Below are 18723 nucleotides of genomic sequence, written 5' to 3'. Positions count from 1 at the left end.
GAATGAGCCAGTGAAAGAGCAAATAGCATCACCCACGATATGCTTACAAACAGATAGCATCACCCACGACATGCTTATTATAAACCCAGCTCAGAAAAAATGGAGGATATGCATTTCCAAAATCCCTGAATGCTGCACGAAACTTATCCCAGACCTCAGATATCACCTTACAGTGCTACAAAGTGCAGCCATAGATAGCACTGCTGGGCTTCTGTCAAAATGATCCCCAGCTTGACGCAATCCCAGCTGGAGGCAGTGGGACCCTATAGGTTGGCCACACTGGATTTGGGACAAGCCCTTATGTTACAGCACATGAGGAGGATCAGAGCTAGCCCTTGCCTCCTCCTTCCAATCAGTTCTGACATCAGAAGGAAATCATTCAAATAGCTCAAGCTCTCCTAAATGCTGGAAGAAAATGTCTGTTTTACCCACTAAGGTACTTCAACTCTCAACTCTTCTGAGTACATTAGAAATGAGCTACGGTGAAGTCGGGCAGGAACGGAGGAGGAAATGCAACCAAGGGAAAGTGGGTAGGAGAACACAATCCTCATTTTCTGAATTTGCATCAGGTCTCCAGACAAACTGTGCACGTCCTACAATCTGTTCAGTACCTTGTGAACAGGACTGTAATACATAAATCCCACCTGCACCGTTCTCTTGTAGCAGTTTAATTTTAGCATGGAGAGCTGATCACTTCCCTCCTCCAAAAGCATTAGGTTAGGATTGGTAAGTCTACATTTAAATCGCACTATACCTATGCAAGGTCATTATGGGAGTGGTGCACTGCTCTACGCAGTCTTTCGGGGATACCTATTTCTGTGTGGACGCACTTAATAGGGAATAAGAATGCTTTGCTTTAAAGACTTATTCACTTCTAAAGTGGAGCACGCACTCCTTAGTCCACCCTATGTCTGGGCAGGGATTGATCAGGAATAGCCATCATGTTGAAATCACTCCCTACCTCGGTCCAAATGGACTTCCCTTCATCGACAACCCAGCGGCACTAAAACAAGTACTCCAGCCCCGGTCCCGCACTGCACACTTTCCACTCCCCCTTCCCGTGTGAAAGAGTTTAATTTTTAGGCTCTTTGAGTGTTTAGCTACAGGCTCCACACTGGGCTGAGGAAGTGGCTATGTCTTTTTAAAGACCTGGCTTGAATAGATTCATGCAGACAAATGGAGCTGAGGAAGAGAGGAAAATGGATGTGAGACAGAGCCGAAGGAGAGGGGAAAACACGTGCGCTGACAACAGAGCAGGCATGAGAGTCTGCGAGTGGCTGGCTAGGTGGCTGACAGTCCCTAATTTGCTGCTTCAGCCTTTAATTGTATGATGAATTTGTTGGCAGGGGCTGTGGATTTCTGCCTCCATTCATCTTTATTTACAAGCAATTTCCAGCTGCAGCTCTAATTTGAGTTTCCTTCTGATCTAACTGTGCTCTTCCATGTACTTCACGAGGTCTTAATGGCACCAATCTCATTTTCTCTGCCACCTTTTGACCACCACTCAATTACACTCCTGGACGGGGGCTCGGCGAAATGCTAGCACGGCGGTAGAACAGAGCGAATCTAACCCAGATTAATTTATGAATATTTCAGGACCCACCATGATTAATTCAGAAGACAATGGCACGCTGCTACACCGCCGGCATTGCTCGTCTCGCTGGGGTCAGTAGGTTCCACTGCTAAATGCTGACGCTCGTGAACTAAATGAGTTTACGCTTGATTCCCACGCACTGTATAATAGGATCAGGACCAAAGTGATGGGCACTGATTAGTGATAATAGCCTGAGACCTGCCAGTCAAAGGGACACAGCCAGCTCTGAAGGGATGAATATTCATCATCAAGTCCCTATAGCGTATCAATGCTAGAGAATCCCTCGTTTCCTTTCCTAAAGATCTGTATTTACTTTTTCCATTTTTGGTGCTAGACAATGAAGCTGCCATTGCCCATGCCAGCCATTGATGTCACTTGTATTTCAAAGGTGTCAGTCTACGGCCATACGCAGACAAGGTTTTTGGAGTAAATCTGATATCTTTTATTAGACTTGAGCAGGAACAGAGCGGGGTCAAGAGTCCCCCACAAATGAAGAGCTATGAATCATGTTAACCCCTCCTAAGCATTGAAGAGGGCAGTGTGTAACATCTACAGTCTTACCATGTCTCTCTACTCCTGCCAAGCTGGACTTTACATACAGAAGACTTGTTCACCCCCTGCTCTATCTACTCCAAAAGCATTTCAGACGCTAGACTCTGAATGCATCCCACTATGCCGCCCGCCGACATGTCGAAATAACCAGAGAAGAGAAAACAGGCACAGATGTGGAGGAAACTAAGGAAGGACATCTATCACTCTCAGCAAGAGGAAGTTGGTGCTACAAAAATGTGGCTTTATACATTGATTTTCATCACTTTGCTTCTTCTCGGGAAGGACTTGCAGTAGAAAACGCAGCCGAGACTCTTCAGCACGCTGACTCCTGCGTCGTACGCAGCGCCCGTGTTTGACACGTGCCGGCAGCAGCGAGGAAATGCCAAATCGCTATCCATAAGTCATCAGATGGTCATCTCAGATGTGCCACGCACGCTTCGCCTTTATCTTCACCACCGGATACCTCCAGATGCGGCAGACTGGAATACACAAGCAAGATTGGATCTCGCGCTGAACGGCATGTCCTTACCTTGCCCTCCCGCGTCTAGGCATGGAGATAGCTGGAGAACAGCGCCATGTCACAGTGCACAAAGGTAGTAGGTTAAATACCAAATTGCAGCTCTAATGGCTGGTCCCACTCTGCTTTCTTGCGGTCTGCTGTTCTCGAGGCTTCGCTTGACCTCAGCCTTTCAGCCGTTTTGGAGATAACAAGCTTCTGGGGCATCTCAATGCACGTGGGTTCAACAGTGCTCAGTCTGCCACTATAGGAACCCAAAACCGTGTTGTTCTGCAGAAAACAGCTGGCACACGAAGTGACCCACCCTCTCACCTCACAAGGAGCTGTTTGACACCTTCACCTTCAACCCACAGGGCTGTCGAAGAACACAACTCAGACCTCCCCAAGGTAAGGCCAGACCTTGCAGGTGAGAGTCCAGTCTCCCTTACCTGGAGAGAAACACAATGCTCTTGGCATGTTACCTTGCCCTCTGGCACACTCAAACGGTGGCTACAAACCTGCTCCCTCCCTCTTTGCTCTTCCTGGGTAGCCAGCAGGCTTTGGTCCCCCCTCGACCTGCTGCATCACATCATCCAGGCAAGTTCAGCGGTCTATATATCGCTCCCACCTGTCCTGCAGCATCAAAAACAGCTCCCCGAGGTCTGTTATTGCTGGTACTTTCATGTTCTGGGGAAGACCCTCCCCACAATGGTCAAGTTCAAAGGTATTCAAAGTGCACCAGCAGGGCTGAAAAAGCCTCTCCGATCTTATTCCCCAAAAGGTCAGAAGGGCTTGTTCCTACCCCTCACCTCTCTCACACTTGCAAGGAAAGGGAGTAGGTCCTGTGGCTAGACTCCAGAAAAAGAGGCAAAAAAGAGAAGGAAACAAAGCCACCAGATACAGATGCAGAAGGCAGCCGCTCAGTCTTGAGATTTGTCAGCAAGGGACAGAGCCTGCAAGAGAGTCCGTCCCCCCCCGACTATCCCCAGGTCGTCACCATAACAATATCCAAATATTGCATGGAAAAGTCGGCTTGTTCGCTAACTTCCTCGGGCCGCGATCCAAACGACTTTCTTCTCGCCTCTGTGGAAAAAAGCAGGCAGGGCGAAAAAAAATCAACGGTGTTACTGGCTCTTACAGAGGAAACTGTGTCAGCCAAGCTGGGATACGCTGGCATTTGTACCATAAATTGAAGCTTGCAGCAGGTTGTTCAGGGCTCCTTTTTAAAACCTCTTAGCCAACTTTCTCCTCGCCGCAGCGCGTGTCGTCATTATAAGCCTGACATCATTATAAGCCTGACAAAAAAGGGGCACGGATCAATCCATCAAGGTAGGATTTGTAACAAAAACTGCACTATTGGTTTAAATGGACGCCGCCAAGCTAAAAAAAAGTGCTCTTGTTTGTGTTACTAGCGCCACCTTAGATTATTCAAAGTGAAATAATTTGAGAACATCTGGTTTTCCTTTCCACCACTTATGATATCATGTTTTCCAAGCACATCTGGCAGCCCTTTATAGAAAGATATGCAGACTAAACATGCACAGCAATAGCGAGTCATCAAAGATGAAGACTTCTGATGCCCTGGATGCAATAAAAAGGCGTTTTCCATCTCCATATTCCAGGGATGGACTGGGTAGTATCTATTTATGTCTACAACGCCTCCTTCCTCCTCCTTATATGTGGTGGACCATGCATCTTTCCCCTTGTTTTGCCCGTACATCCATAAGCACGTCCTTGTCTGCCACACAGGCCCCATATCAATGTTGCGTGAGTTGGGAATCCCTACAAAGCAAGATTCAATTACAAAAAAGGTTTGTTATGCTTTAACTAATGGGATACATTTTGCATTGAGTGCCAGATATAAATTAGACTCTTCCTCCCCACAATAATGTTTGTGCTGAACATCCCTCAGTTCCCAGAAACCAAAAGGAAAGTGAAAAACATTGAGCACAAAGGCCACTTAATTAGTTTCTGCTTCAGTTGAACTGAGCAAAACTTCACCAGGCTTTGTCTAGTTGAGTTGGTTTTCTGTGTGCTTGCTCTGGTTGCAAATATTACCCCCAAAAAAGGGATCTTTTTTAAGACCAGGGTAGAGCCCTAGAGCAATAATATAATATAATATAATATATTACCCAGAGAGGTGGTGGACTCTCCATCCTTGGAGGTGTTTAAGACCAGGGTAGACAAAGCCTTGGCTGGGGTGATCGTTGGGGCTGGTCCTGCTTTGAGCAGGGGTTGGACTAGATGTGACCTCCCGACACCAGATGCAAAATTTATCCCATTAGTTAAAGTATAACAAAACTTTTCTGTAACTGAATCTTGCTCTGTAGGGATTCCCAACTCATGAAACATCGATACGGGGCCTGCGTGGCAGAAATCTCTCAAATATTCTGTCTTTTCTATCATAATCTGAATCACTAAATCATACCCTGATTTCCCCCTGCCTTATTAAAAACAGTAGCAAGATGTTAGCTTCTGGTCATCTATTGATCTCAAAGTGTTAATGCAATCAGTATAAACATGACTTTTCAGACAGGTAAGTATCACAGAATCAGAAAATGAGGGTGTGAAAGGACCTCAGGAGGTCACATCTAGTCCAACCCCCTGCTCAAAACAGGACCAGTCCCAAATACATCATCCCAGCCAAGGCTTTGTCTACCCGGGTCTTAAACACCTCCAAGGATGGAGAGCCCACCACCTCTCTGGATAAAGTATTATATTATATTATTGCTTTAGGGCTCCAGAAAGGTAAGCATCGCCCTTCTACCTACCAAAGAGTCGGCAACTAATCCAAGCCCAGCCTTAACTCAGGACTCTGGTTCCCTGTTGTAAACCTACTTGCTCACCATGCTCAATGAGAGGGCTGCTACTCCATGAAGTAGACAATTAGCTTGGAAGTGTAACAGGATACCTTGGGGATCCTAACATGACTTATTTTGCAGCTTATTATGCCATATTGAACAGGGGGTTGTTCTATCAAAGCAATTATTTTAAGCTTTCTGGGGAAAGCAAGGATGCAAGTATAAGAAGGTGCCCCAAATGCAAAGTACTGACAAAATAACTACCAGTCCCTATTGTTACAGCTCGATTAAAAACTTAACGGCTAATCAATACAACTCTAATTACAACCTTCACCCTCGTTGCTTGCCACCTGGAATACAGTAAGAAAAATAAAATCGATCAGTTCAGATTTGATAGGAGACCACTGTGAGGGTGCTTCGCTCATACTGTTTTTAGTGGGAGCCTGGCTGGATTTTCCTCCTCCACCTACTGTTGTGGGGATGAGTGTTTGTAACACATTTTAAGGTCATTACTTGCTGTAAGTGTGCAAGGCATCTGACTTCCTTTTGTCCACTGTTTGTGAAGCTTCCCAGCTGGTTTGTTTTTTTAATTAAAATAGGATTCTTGTGTAATGAAGGATGACGTGGCAATACTTTGTTTTCAAACGGGGAGGCTGTTCTCCAGCTTCTACCATGGCTAATGTGGCATCTGTAAGGCTGGACGTCATCTCACGTGGTCCTGGAATTAGATGCATCAGGTCAGACATCTCTATCATCTCTTGAATCTGAAAGTCCAGGTCCAAAGCATGTAGCAACAGACTGAAAATCCACAAATGCAGCCCCCACCAATGCAATAGGCTTGGGGAGACTTCTGTGGGAACTGTAAAGACAAGGCCTGAAGTTGACATTCAAGAGCTGGCTGCACTGAGACGGTAATCAAGATGGGCTCCCATCAGCCAGTCGCATTAAATGAGCTTCTGGTCCATCCTCACTGCCTTTGGCCCTTCGCAAAGTTTCTGCTCAAGTATCAGACGCTAGCCACGCTCACCTCTACAACCCAAAACTAGAGGGATCTATGCCTATTAAAGAGCAATCCTATTCTCCCAGTAATGCATGCTGGCAATTAAATTAATGTTGTGATCCTGATAAAGTTTCCTCCCAAAAGCCCACTGCTATTTCACCTGGCTGTGAAGAACTGTTGCTCTCCTCTCCCAAATAGCAGTAGTCAACACAGCTCTGCATCAGATGAATTTGGAAGTGCATAGGCTGTTAAGAGTACTGTACTGAAATGAATTAACTGCCCCAAGCTGTGTATAGCTAGACAAGGTAGGAACCATTTAAATAACCAAAATGAGAGAAGCTCATCTTGCAAAACTGCTTACTAAAACAAGATGGCACTCAAAAGCAGTAGGGCCCACTTGACGCAGGTCATCATTAATTTATTATTTGCTTCGAGCTTGCCCTTTACAGTTGGACTGGAGGAGGTAAAAGAAAAGAAATGCAGGGGGAGGAAAAAAAGCAACCAAAATAGGTATAAATATACTTGTCCAACATCTCCACCTGGCATATTCAAGTCAAATCAGTCCCAAGGCCATTATGACCATGGGGGTGCCTTAGCTGCTGTGCATCATTAGTGATTCTTCGAAGATAGTGACCTGGTGGCGAACATCTCCTCTCCAGGTATGGATGGCTGCTGGCTCTCAGGGAGCTCATCTACCCTTTGACAGGTCTTGTTTATAGTCCTGCTGGGTGCCCACATGCCCTTCTCACCCCGGTGGAGGTGCCGGTTTAACCCAACCATGGAACAGGCTGTCCTGGTTTACATGGTACCAGACGGCAGACCAAGAGAGGCCTGGCTTGACAGTAAACTGGTATATTATAGTGGTGTTATAATGCAGGGGTCAGCAAACTGCGGCCCATGGGCCAGGGACATTGGTAGGTGGGCGGGCATGGAAATTGGCTGGACTCAGCAGTGGGGAAGTACCAGTCAGGGCTGAAGTATCAATGGCAATTCAGCAGCTGGAGGACACAGCAGAAATGCAATTGGCCATCTGCCTTCAGACCAACCTGCTTTTTTTCAGCTGGCTGCTACTAAAAAGCTGCCGACTGCTTATAAACAGTCCAGGAAAGGGAACATAAAAAGTCACCACTCGTCGCTAACAGAGCAAACTCACCCCAGGAAACCATCAGCTCCTGCAGCTCTAAGCAAGTCAGAGTTGTTGTAGGAGCTAATCCACTCTCTCTGTTTAGGTTAAACCTTGGTGCGCCCACTCCAAAACGCTGAAACACCTGAGCTTTGCAACCGATGCAGGATGCACCCTTCCTGCAAGTCCTGCAGGTTCGAACTGTGACAGGTTCTCAAACAGAGGTGACACCGAGGCAGATGGATGCTGCCACGCAACAGAAGTTGGATCAGGTTTCCTACCAGGCTTGCGGCTGCAGGAAGCATTTTCAGACATTGGCAATCAGGTGTCATTTGATCTGCAAAATAAGACAGCTCTCAGTTGCCCCCTCCCAGCTCCTCACACTGCTCTCTACTGTCTTGTGCATCCACTGACAGAGTTCATTTATCAAAGGCAAAAAGGCCTTTTCTTCAGTGCAACAAACTGCCCTTCACAGGAGATGCACACACATAGAGTGGAAAGCGGTTATTTTGCTCCCGACTTACCAGCCCAGGCAGAAAGGTGTCTTAAGCAACTGCATCCATATGTTCTGCTTATGACCACAGGATGATAAGACCTTTGGAAAAGTCAGATCTTTTTCCCCGACCGTGACACACACTGCAGAGCTGCAAATGGCAAGGAAAGCTCAACTCTATTGTGGCACAGTCCCAAAACCAGCCTGAGGCAGAGGTGAACTGGCCGTGGGTTTTTGAGCAATGCACACTTCCTGCATCCTGCTGACTTGCAAGCCAAAGGGAGGTCATCCTTTGTGCTTCGCTCACACTAATGAAGGCAATGCGGATGATGGAACAACCGGCACCTATGCCAGGTTTAGCAGCCGGAAGAGGCAGGGTATGTGCCTATTAAGGGGCAGTAATGAACATACGGAAGAATCAAGGTTGCAGCATGGTTAAAATGCCTCCTGTCTTTTTAAGCTATGCATGAATTACAAACTAGAAGCAGCCAGGAAATGTGGGCAGGAGCACATCGTGCAAAGTGTCCAGTCAGGGATACTTTCCGTGAAAGAACGCAGTATGCCAATTATAAGCTACATCCAAGGTGGGACTGTCAGAGCAATCCAGTCTAGCTGGGTGCCTGGCTCGTCACCACTCCTGGGAAAACCTAGGACAAAAATTCCTTAGTGAAGAGGCACAGGGAAGTATGAAGACAGACAGTGAGAAGGCTAAAGAGCAATGAAAAGAGCAGTGGCCAGGAGAGCACAGCAGCCACCTCCTGCCTCATCTTACCTTAGGCACCGCAGTATGGTATTTACTGAGGCCAGATCACCTTTTCTGCAGAGGGATCTGATTACAGCCCTGTAAGAAAATCCCTGCAGCAGCACAGTTCCTCACTTCAGTTCAACATTTCTTGGATATCATTTAACTTTGATAGCAGCCCTTAACTCCCTGCAGCATGGCTGCAAAGAGGATGGAGCTGGACTGTTCTCAGGGGGGGCGGATGACGGGACAAGGAGTAATGGGCTCACGTTGCAGCAAGGGAAGCTGAGGTTGGATATTAGGAAAAACTTTTTCAATAGGAGGGTGGTAAGGCACTGGAACAGGTCACCCAGAGAGGTGGTGGAGTCTCCATCCTTGGAGATGATGTAGTTAGGGATGGTCCTGCTTTGAGCAGGAGGTTGGACTAGATGTGACTCCTGAGATCCCTTCCAATCCTCATTTTCTATGATTTTATGATTTCACACATCCTGCCCATTCCTTACCAGGGACCCAGACTAACCTTACCCTATCCCCAGCAGGACAGAATGATAGCGACAAACTGAAGATGCAAGACACCTGCTGTATGACCAGCGCACGGCCGTCTGAAGTCATGCCGGGGCCTTCTTACCAGCCCATAACCTCTCGCTGCCACACCCAAGGAGACACGACAACAGATGTTGAATGAGACGCTGAAGAAAATACCCGACAGCGAAAAAATGGACGTTCCAGCGGTCGAGTCCTTACCACCAGGGACTTGACGAACCGTGGCAAAGGTGCCGATGTCTCAACCGCCTACGTACCAGAGTCGGATGCTCCAAGGAACTAATGAAGAAGTGGAGCTATGCATTGGTTCAAGCACCTGTGACTGTGGCACAGAGATTCAGACTATGCACCACCTGCTGCAATGCCTGCTGCTTGAAGGCACACACATAACGAAGGATCTTGCAAAGTACAATACATAAGCACAAGCATGTGCAACAAAATGGTCAAATGTGGTACAGAGACATGAGAAGACAATGACAACCAGGGGCCCCTTTCTTGTCATGCCTTTTTGTGCAAATCTTTCACAAGGTCACTAGCTGTTCCACGCATGGGGGCTGATCCCAGCCCCACAACTCATGTGCACTGAAAGCAATGAGACCAATCCAAGGAGCTACTTGTCACCTGGGGCACTTCTCAGGGGGAAGAGCAACATCAAAGCACCAATACGGTAAGACAGCAGAATAGGGATGAGAGTGACAGGATGCAAATGACGCACAGGCAACACTTGAGAGTCAGATAAATGAGGACAGGAAAGCTCGCTTTATACCTAGCTCTGGCATTTAGGAAACCAACCATAAAAGGTTTTTATTCTTCCAGACTGCAATTTCTAAATGCAAGGCCATGGGGTAACTGTTACCAGTGAAAAGCTAAATGGTGCAGGGCAATCTGCAAGAAACAGGGTCGGCCGCTGATCCAGAAGTTTAGGAACGACTGCCTTTGAGACATGCTCTGACTACATTTTCTGGCTTCCACAGACTGCTACTGGCATTTATGATTTTAACACTGGAAATGGCACAACATGAAGGGTCAGATTGCAATAACCACTCAGGTGAATAGTGCCTGGCTCGCCTGAGGTCCAAACATCTTTGTCCCATTAGGTTTCCCCACAGATAAAGCATTCTCAATGCAAGTAATGACAGCAGATCTGGCTGCCACAAATCTGGACAAAGGGTGGGATTTTCAGAAGCACCGAGATCTTTTGGAAAGCCAAAGGGATGCATGCTTTTAACTAATTTGGGTGCTCTGGAAAAACCTCACCTTAAATTCTCACTCGGCATCAGCACTTCATTAACATACATTTCTACAAAACACTTTGCTAAAGTATTTTTGCCCTGGATAGATGCTTTGTGAAGACCCGGGTTGTGAAAAACTTGCTGTTTGATAATCAACCGGTAAACGGTTTCCTCCAAGATTCAGCTCTCAGGTTTCCACATTTCTTTCTTCCCTTCTTGCTAGGAATATACAATAGACCGAACTGTTACCTACCACTTCTCCAAAGGAGGCAGCCACCATGTGTGTCACCGGAGCCAGGTACTGGGAAGAGGAGTCACTGTGGAGTGCATATTTCACGTATTCGTAGGTGGCAAAAAATGCAGCAGCTGAAATTAAAAAAAATAAATTAAAAAAATGCTGCCTTGAAGCTATTCCTAAGGTTGCATTAGCAGATTGCTGTTAAGATCCAGAAAAATCTTACCAGCTGTTCAAATCCATAATCCAGGAACAGAAAAATCTTACCAGCTGTTCAAATCCATAATCCAGGAACAGAAACTAAAACATTTCCCCAAAATAGAGCTACCCTTCTAGACAGTAGGGTTCATGGGCACCCCTACTGCCTCCAGGATCAATACTCCCACTGACTGCACTGGGACCAGGCTTTCTTACCGAGATTGTTATTGCAGTGATTTCAGGTTTTGGTAAAGTCAAACACACATGTCTTTTTGGCATAATAAGATGCAAGGAATCTATGCTTTTCTCCTTGGCAGATTGATTAGCTGAGTGTTAGGAGCAGGTACTTTAATTTAACACGTCTGCTAGTTGTTCCAAACAGCAGCACCATCTTCCAGGCTAAAAATCCAACAAATATCTTTACAGTTTACCAAAGAACTGCTGAGTGTTTGAAACATTTATTACACCCTAATCTAATGGACAAGGAAGAATTGTATTTTGTAGTAGGGTCAGTCTCATTGTTTATAAAACCCATCCACCCATCCCAATGGAGTATTACAGAAAGGGGGGGGGAAAAAAGCAAACCAGGAAGAATTTTTTTCATACTAACAAGAATTTGCTTTCTATCACATTAAGGAATTTAAGTTTTCAGTCTTATGCTGCAGCACAAGATAAATCACAGTTTAGATTTTAAAGATGCAAATCCTGAGAAAGCTGGCATCTGTCCCGGAGGGAGGGATGAAGGGGAAAGCAGACTTTAATTGTGCAAGAGGGATACGTGCATCACCTTCTGCTGTTAATCAGAAGATGCTTATCACCTCCAGAGATAACCAAAGCAGGGAAGATAAAGAACAAAAACACTTCATATCATCTTATGAAGGACTTTGGACCCTTGAAGGCGTGAGTGGACATATCTGCAAACTTCTCTCGGTATTCCCAAACAAGACAGCCCCGCGGGGCGTTTTTTTGCTACAAAGTGGAAGTGCACAAACACCAAAGGAACTTCAGATGCTTTCCCCAGAGATTAAAACTATTTGCTTAAAAAGTGCCAGTGCCCAAAGGCCTCCAGAAAGCTGCTTTTTAAAAAAAATGATTTTTCTAGAGAGATGGAAAAGAATGACCCTGGATAGCATTTGACTCAAAGAACTGAGGAGAGCCTAGGGGGATGCACCAGACCTCCTTATTCACGCCTAGTGCCTATAGCCATGAATTAAAGGTGTGTGTGTCCAGGGCAAGAGGCAATGCTCTCTCTTATGCTTGGAAAATTCATGTGATCTTGCAGGTGCTGCTATGGACCAGAAGGAACCGGCAACAAGTGTCCAGGGAAAGAAAGGCCCGAGAAAGAAGGGTTCTCTCTCTCCAAGGTGCAACATGTCCCCAGCACCCTGGTATTTTGAGCACCCAACAACCTTTAACAGATTGGAGAGGCATGGAGGAACTCTCATTCCCATTTTACAGGGAGTGGGGGAACTGAGAGACAGAAAGCCTAGCTGACCCACCAAAGCTGGGGTCAGAGTAGGAAGCTGAACCCGACACTTCCCGAGTCCCACCTTAAGAACTGAAGCATCCTTCCTTTTCAACTAATGCACACGGGCTTATAGGGACAGAGTCAGGGCCTGGTGGCAAACCGGCTAAGGCATCATGCCAGGGCTGCTGATGTTGGCAGCTAAAAAAATTAAGTAGTACAGCACCTGGCACTGCAGGACACTTGACAAACACCTATCCATCTCCTGCATGCCCACAGGCTTCATCCAGATCCCGGAAGCTGCTCCTCCCTGCAGCCAGAGAGAGCCCTGCAAACTTCAGCATGGGTTTGACCACACCAAGCAGCTTGGAGGATTGGGGCAGGGATAACCAGAATCAATCCTTATGCATTAAGACACATGCTTGTATGTGCTGCTGCCTCCCAGATGACGGGGAATGAACAGAAGCATAATCCAGGAATTTTACCATTTGGGAAGGATCCAACAGCAGCAGAAGGGACCCCAGCGTAGATGCCATGAAAGCCGCCAGCCTTCTTGAAGCCCTGGGGACTCTGCAGTCTGGTTTTTATGGTATCCAGAGGGAATAATATCAGATCCACGCACACTCCTGCAATCCCGCCAGCCTGCAAGATGAACAGAGAGTTTACGGTTATGTAGAGAGTGAGATAACAGCATATATATGGATGGGATAAAAACCCACCCAAGGAACAATGTTATCCATCTGCTATAGAAGTGCTGATCTTTTGTGCACAGGCTGGTTTCCCTGATCATTTCTTTTTACTACAAAAAGAGAGTACGAATAAAAACATGTATCTGAAGCATTCGTCCAATTCACACAGCAAGGTCCTAGCAACACTGAACCAGCACAAGCCAACCATTTGACATTGGGACATCCCAATTAGCACTACAATACAGCACAGTATTGCCATTAGCTTTATGAGGTACTGTTCCAGTGTCGAAGCTCGAGGGGAAATGGTTTTTATTCTCCATGAAACGTTTCAAGTTTTCATAGGGGAAAGGAGGGTGGAGGAAAAAATCATGGAGTGCAGAATTTAAAGTCTAAGCGGAAAAAAAACCAACCCATCATTTTTAAATTAAAGTTTTCCAGTTTATGGGGAAAATGTGAAGGTTTTATGATTTTTTTTTTTAAATAGTGTTCTTTCGGAAAAGTTTGGAAAACTTCATGAGGTATCCAGGTTGTAGCCGTATTAGTCTAGACGCAAAAGGAATCAAAACTCGTGGAAGAGGTGATCTCTTTTATTAGGCCAATTAGATGTTTGCAAGCAAATTATTTATTTGCAAGCTGCTAATAAATAAAATAATTTGATGTATTTGCAGCTTGCAAATAAAATAATTTGTTTGCAAATATCTAGTTGGTCTAATAAAAGAGATCACCTCTTCCACGAGTTTTGAAAACTTTGTAAAGAATTTCAACTGATTCTAAGAAATATACGGACAGGAAGATGTTCATGGGAGATGGGGATGCCGTGCAGCGAGGAACCCTATTTCAATATCTGAATGCCAGGTCGGGATAAACAAAAACCCACCCATTCACACTCGAACTGAAATAACCTTGGCTGTTATAATATATCTACTAATGCAACACAAAATACTGCTTTGCTTCGCATTATTTGGAATATCAGGTACATACTAAAATCTACTTTGCGTGTCATAGCAAAGAGCAAATACTGGAATGGGTGTCTGGCTCTACTGAATAACATTTGATTGTGTTTCACTTTGCTTTTCTCCACCAGCATGGAACAGGATTCAGAGAGGTGTTCACTATCTGCTGTTAAAATTTTAATCAATAAAAGTTAATTATTCTTTTAATCTTTTTGGTTATTTTGCATGCATTGATGGTTTCTAGCTCTTCTTCCATCAGAATTCTTATCTGCTCAAAATAAAATGGATCAGATTTAATCTAACCATCTGGCAAAACATGAATCAAAAGTTTACTAATTGCTTCTTTGGATTTCAAACTTCTGTATCTTAAATGTCATTTAAATTCATGAGACAGCTAATAGAGCACCTGCAGGAAAGCGAGAATACCTGAGCACTGACTCCATGGGCAGCAAACCGTAATGATTTTTAGATAATAAGCCAACTAAAGAGCCCTATCAGCAGCATTAGCGTTACTAGGACTTCAACAGCTGGAAAATCTTTGCAGGGAGTTAGATATACCTGTTCAACTCCAAATCCAGCAACACAATTAAATAAAGCCAGGGTCTAATGCCAAGACATTGAACCATGCTATTTCACACAACAGGTAGTGTGTGGCTTGAGCATATTTGAGTGGAAGTACAATTGTGCTGCTAAATATGGAAACACAGCTGTGCACCTCAGAGGCACAAACCCAGCTCTGTACATGTTTTAAACACTGCCAGGCCAGGTTCTTTGGGTAGACGCGATATCTTTTATTAAACCAACTGAGTAGTTGGAAAAAAGTTTTTGCAAGCTTTCAAACACAATCGCCCTTCTTCAGGCCCAAAAGCTTGCAAAGAACTGTTGTCCAACTAGTCAGTTGGTCTAATAAAAGAGATCACATGCACCCAAAGAACCTGGCCTGCCTATGTCCTTAGACCGACACGGCTACAACCAAAAACCCAGTTTTAAAACACAAGAATTAAAAGCAGGGAGAGTATTTGTATCAATGTTACATACATGCAGAAGGGAGTAGCATTCACATTCATAACTGCTCATTTGTAGTTTTGCAGGGGTAAATAGAAGGGGGAAAAAAATCAAGGGGGTGGGGGGGAATATGGGCAGGGTGTGGGCCAACAGATATTGGCCTTACTCAGCCACTGAACTTTTCTGAAAGATGCACATGCAGCCACAAAGGGGCTGTCACACAAGCCAGGGCACGTGCACAGCCAGAAGGACCTTGCTACACGAGTTCAGGATGGAACAGAAAGAAAAGACGCTTCTTCCTTGCAAGCCGTAGCCATAACCAGTCATGCTGCAGACCCAGATCTTCTCTGATGCATGCAAGCCTCTCCACCACATAGCGCTCTCCTCTGAAAACATCCAGCTACAGCCCTATCATCATCCACTGCGTCTCCACTCGAACCCACACCCTACAGTGAACGCTTGCAACCTGCCCCAAGTCCCTGGGGAAGTAGAGGGAAAGATGCCCGGAGGAGCTGGGGGAGAGCAGCAAGACTGACGCTAAGGAATGACATTTCAGGGCTCCCGAGTGACTCAGAAGCAGGAGCCCAGGCACTGAAGCAATCAGCAGAGTTTCAATCTGTTCAACTTAGTTTGTGCGTTGAGCTCTTTTGAGAATCGTGCACTTGAAAATCTGGCCCTGCAGACATCAGACAGGTCATTAACATCCCACAACGAGTTTTCTCAGAAGCCACCGCACTCAGAGGCAGGTGAAGACCAAACCAACAGGTCAGAGGAGTCAGGGCCAGGGCACCCTCAGAGGCAGATTTACTGACCCATGAGTCCTGCACGAGCAAGCGCTGAAGACTCCTGGCTGCAGGGATGAAGTTAAGTTTTGCAGAGCATGCTGCTGCAGGTAAAAAATACTGAAGGCAGACTAATGAAATACTCAACTGTAGGGGAAAAGCAGAGTCAGGTCCTTATTACTCTCCATCAACCGGACAACCCTTCTTCCCACAAGGCCGCATCCGAGTGCTGCTCTTCCAGTTCAACGTTGACAAAACCCTTCCCTCTAACCCAGACCAGGGTGTTGCTCAAGTAGCTCAGATTTTCACTTACGTACAAGGCGGCTGTGCAAGTAGCATGGAAAGATCACACAAAGCTGGAAGGACCTCGAGAAGTCATCTACTCCAGCCCCTGCTTGGGATAGGATCGTCCCTATCCAAACCAGCGTCTAACCTCCTAGCAGAGCTACACCACCAGACCTGGAAGGGACCTCCAGAGGTCATCTAGTCCAACCCCGTCCGAGGCAGGATCCTACCTATTTGCACAAAACATAAAGTCCAACAATATATCAAGCAGCAATACCTTAATAATAAAAGCTGAGGAACAATGCTTTTGCAGTTAAGGGACTTAACCCATCTAGGTTCAAATCTGGACCATGTCAGACGCTCCTTCTCTCACCATGGGTCAGCAAGGTAATCTTCTTGTGCTTTTTAGTATTCCTACCGGGAGATGATGACAACAACGTCCTCTCTCACATAACCCAGATACAACACAAGACATAACACCCTAACCTGCCACAGGTAAAGCAGGGGGACCACCATGGCCAACATCCTGCTGCTGCCAAGGTGTTAAAGTAGGCTGAAGAGAGTCCAGGGAGAAGGCCGCACAGGAAATCAAGGAAAAGGTGTGTCCGTTAGCAAGATCTCTTCGAAGCGTGCTGTTTATTAAAGTTATTAGGATGCAAAATTAACTCCCAGGAGAAACTGCCGTGCACTTTGAATGCATACAAACCCTTCTCTCGCATAGTCGTGAGACAGACTACGCTTTGCAGATGTCACTTAGAGGAAGTTTTCTACACTGATTCTCAGCTGAAGATATAGTTGGCATGTTAGTCTGAAATCAAGCAAAAGGCAGGGTAGCTTTGCACTTTATAGACTAGTAGGCAAAGTACATGGGTTTGGGGGGGGTGCACACACACATGTGCACACGCACACACTCACTATGGAGCGCATATTTCACATTTGTTGGTGGCAAAAAATGGAGCAGCTGAAAAAAATGTGATTGTGTGTGGGGGTGTATGTGTGTGTATATACACACGCACTTACCTTAATGCGATAGAAAGCAAATATACATTATGCACACAAACCTACCTATACGTCATGCACGCTTTCATGAGCCGACACTTGAACTATGCACACCCCCTTATTTATATATAGCACAAGCTTTCATGAGCTGAAGTTCATGCTACACGCACACCAACCTATCACACACGCTTTTGTGAGCTGAAGCTTGCATCACACATACACATATACACATGCACATACACCCCCATCTATAAAGAGCATGAGTTTTCATGAGCTGAAGCTGAATCCACACACACACACTCCTATCTATACACTGCACAGGTTTTTATGAGCCGAAGCTTGTGTCACACACACGCACACAGGTTGGTCCAGCACTTCCCAAGCTTTCCAGCCCGCAGGGACCCCTGCATAGACTCGTGACGCCCCTTGGTGAACACCAGCTCTTCATTTTGCCTCTTCTTTATTTTGCCTGCTGAAGAACAGAGCAGTTTTTCCTGCTACAAAGCCCTCCGAAAGCCCCCAACAACGGGTGGCCACATAAAACCTTGGTGTTTATCTTGCATCTCATGTCTGCACAGCCTCTCCCAACGATGCACCGTGCAGAGGATCTCTGGCCACCCCAGGGTGCCTGGTTGAGAACCACCAGGCCTCTCCTGGTACGGCACCATGCAGAGGATCTCCAGCCACCCCAGGGCACCCTCCAAAAGGTTTCCATCCACCCTGGGGTGCCCAGATGAGAACCACCTGGCGCAGCACCCTCCAGGGGCTCTCCAGCCACCTCAGGGCACCCGGGTGAGAACTGCTGGGCTTCTCCAGCCACCCTGGGGCACCCAGGTGAGATCTGTCAAGCCTCCACTGGCACGGCACTGTGCAGAGGATCTCCACCCACCCCAGGGCACTCTCCAAAAGATCTCTAACCACCCTGGGACACCCTATGGAGACCCGCCAGGCCTCTTCTAGTCTGGCACCCTCAAGAGGATCTCCAGCCACCCCAGGGCACCCTTCAAAAGATCTCCGGGCACCCTCTTGAGACCCCCCAGGCCTCTCCTGGCACGGCACCGTGCAGAGGATCACCCTGGGGCACCCTCTTGAGACTTGCCAGGCCTCTTCTAGCGTGGCACCCTCAAGAGGATCTCCAGGCACCCCGAGGCACCCTTCAAAAGATCTCCAGCCACCCTGGTACACCCTCTTGAGACTGGCCAGGCCTCTTCTAGCGTGGCACCCTCAAGAGGATCTCCAGGCACCCTTCAAAAGATCTCGGGGCACCCGGGGGCACCCTCTTGAGAGCCGCCAGGCCTCTCCTGGCACGGCACCGTGCAGAGGATCTGCAGCCACCCCAAGGCATCCTCCAAAGGATCCCCAACCACCTCCTGGGGCACCCTATGAGACCCGCCAATTAACCCTATTGAGACCGGGCACTCTGGGGCACCCTATTGAGACCCTATTCTGGTGTAGCACCCTCCAGAGGATCTCCGGGCCCCTCCCAGGGACCCCCTGAGGCACCCCACGGAGACCCGCCTGGCTTCTCCTGGCAGG

At 46.7% G+C, this 18723-nt stretch overlaps 1 protein-coding gene across 1 annotated transcript in view; it reads right to left on the bottom strand.

Annotated features, from left to right (window-relative positions):
• SLC25A26 (solute carrier family 25 member 26) overlaps positions 1-16413 on the bottom strand; it is a 96015-nt gene extending 79602 nt beyond the window's left edge. The window contains exons 1-3 of the mRNA XM_025208867.1: positions 16217-16413; positions 12960-13116; positions 10830-10942 (exon numbers count right to left, since the gene is read on the bottom strand). Coding sequence (XP_025064652.1) covers positions 10830-10856 — 27 coding nt within the window. The 5' untranslated portion in view covers positions 10857-10942; positions 12960-13116; positions 16217-16413. The remainder of the gene's footprint in view (positions 1-10829; positions 10943-12959; positions 13117-16216) is intronic.
• Positions 16414-18723: the final 2310 nt, after the last annotated feature.

Source organism: Alligator sinensis, unplaced genomic scaffold (genome assembly GCF_000455745.1).
Source record: "Alligator sinensis unplaced genomic scaffold, ASM45574v1 scaffold937_1, whole genome shotgun sequence".
NCBI lineage: Eukaryota > Metazoa > Chordata > Crocodylia > Alligatoridae > Alligator > Alligator sinensis.
This window is presented reverse-complemented; position numbering and strand designations above follow the sequence as displayed.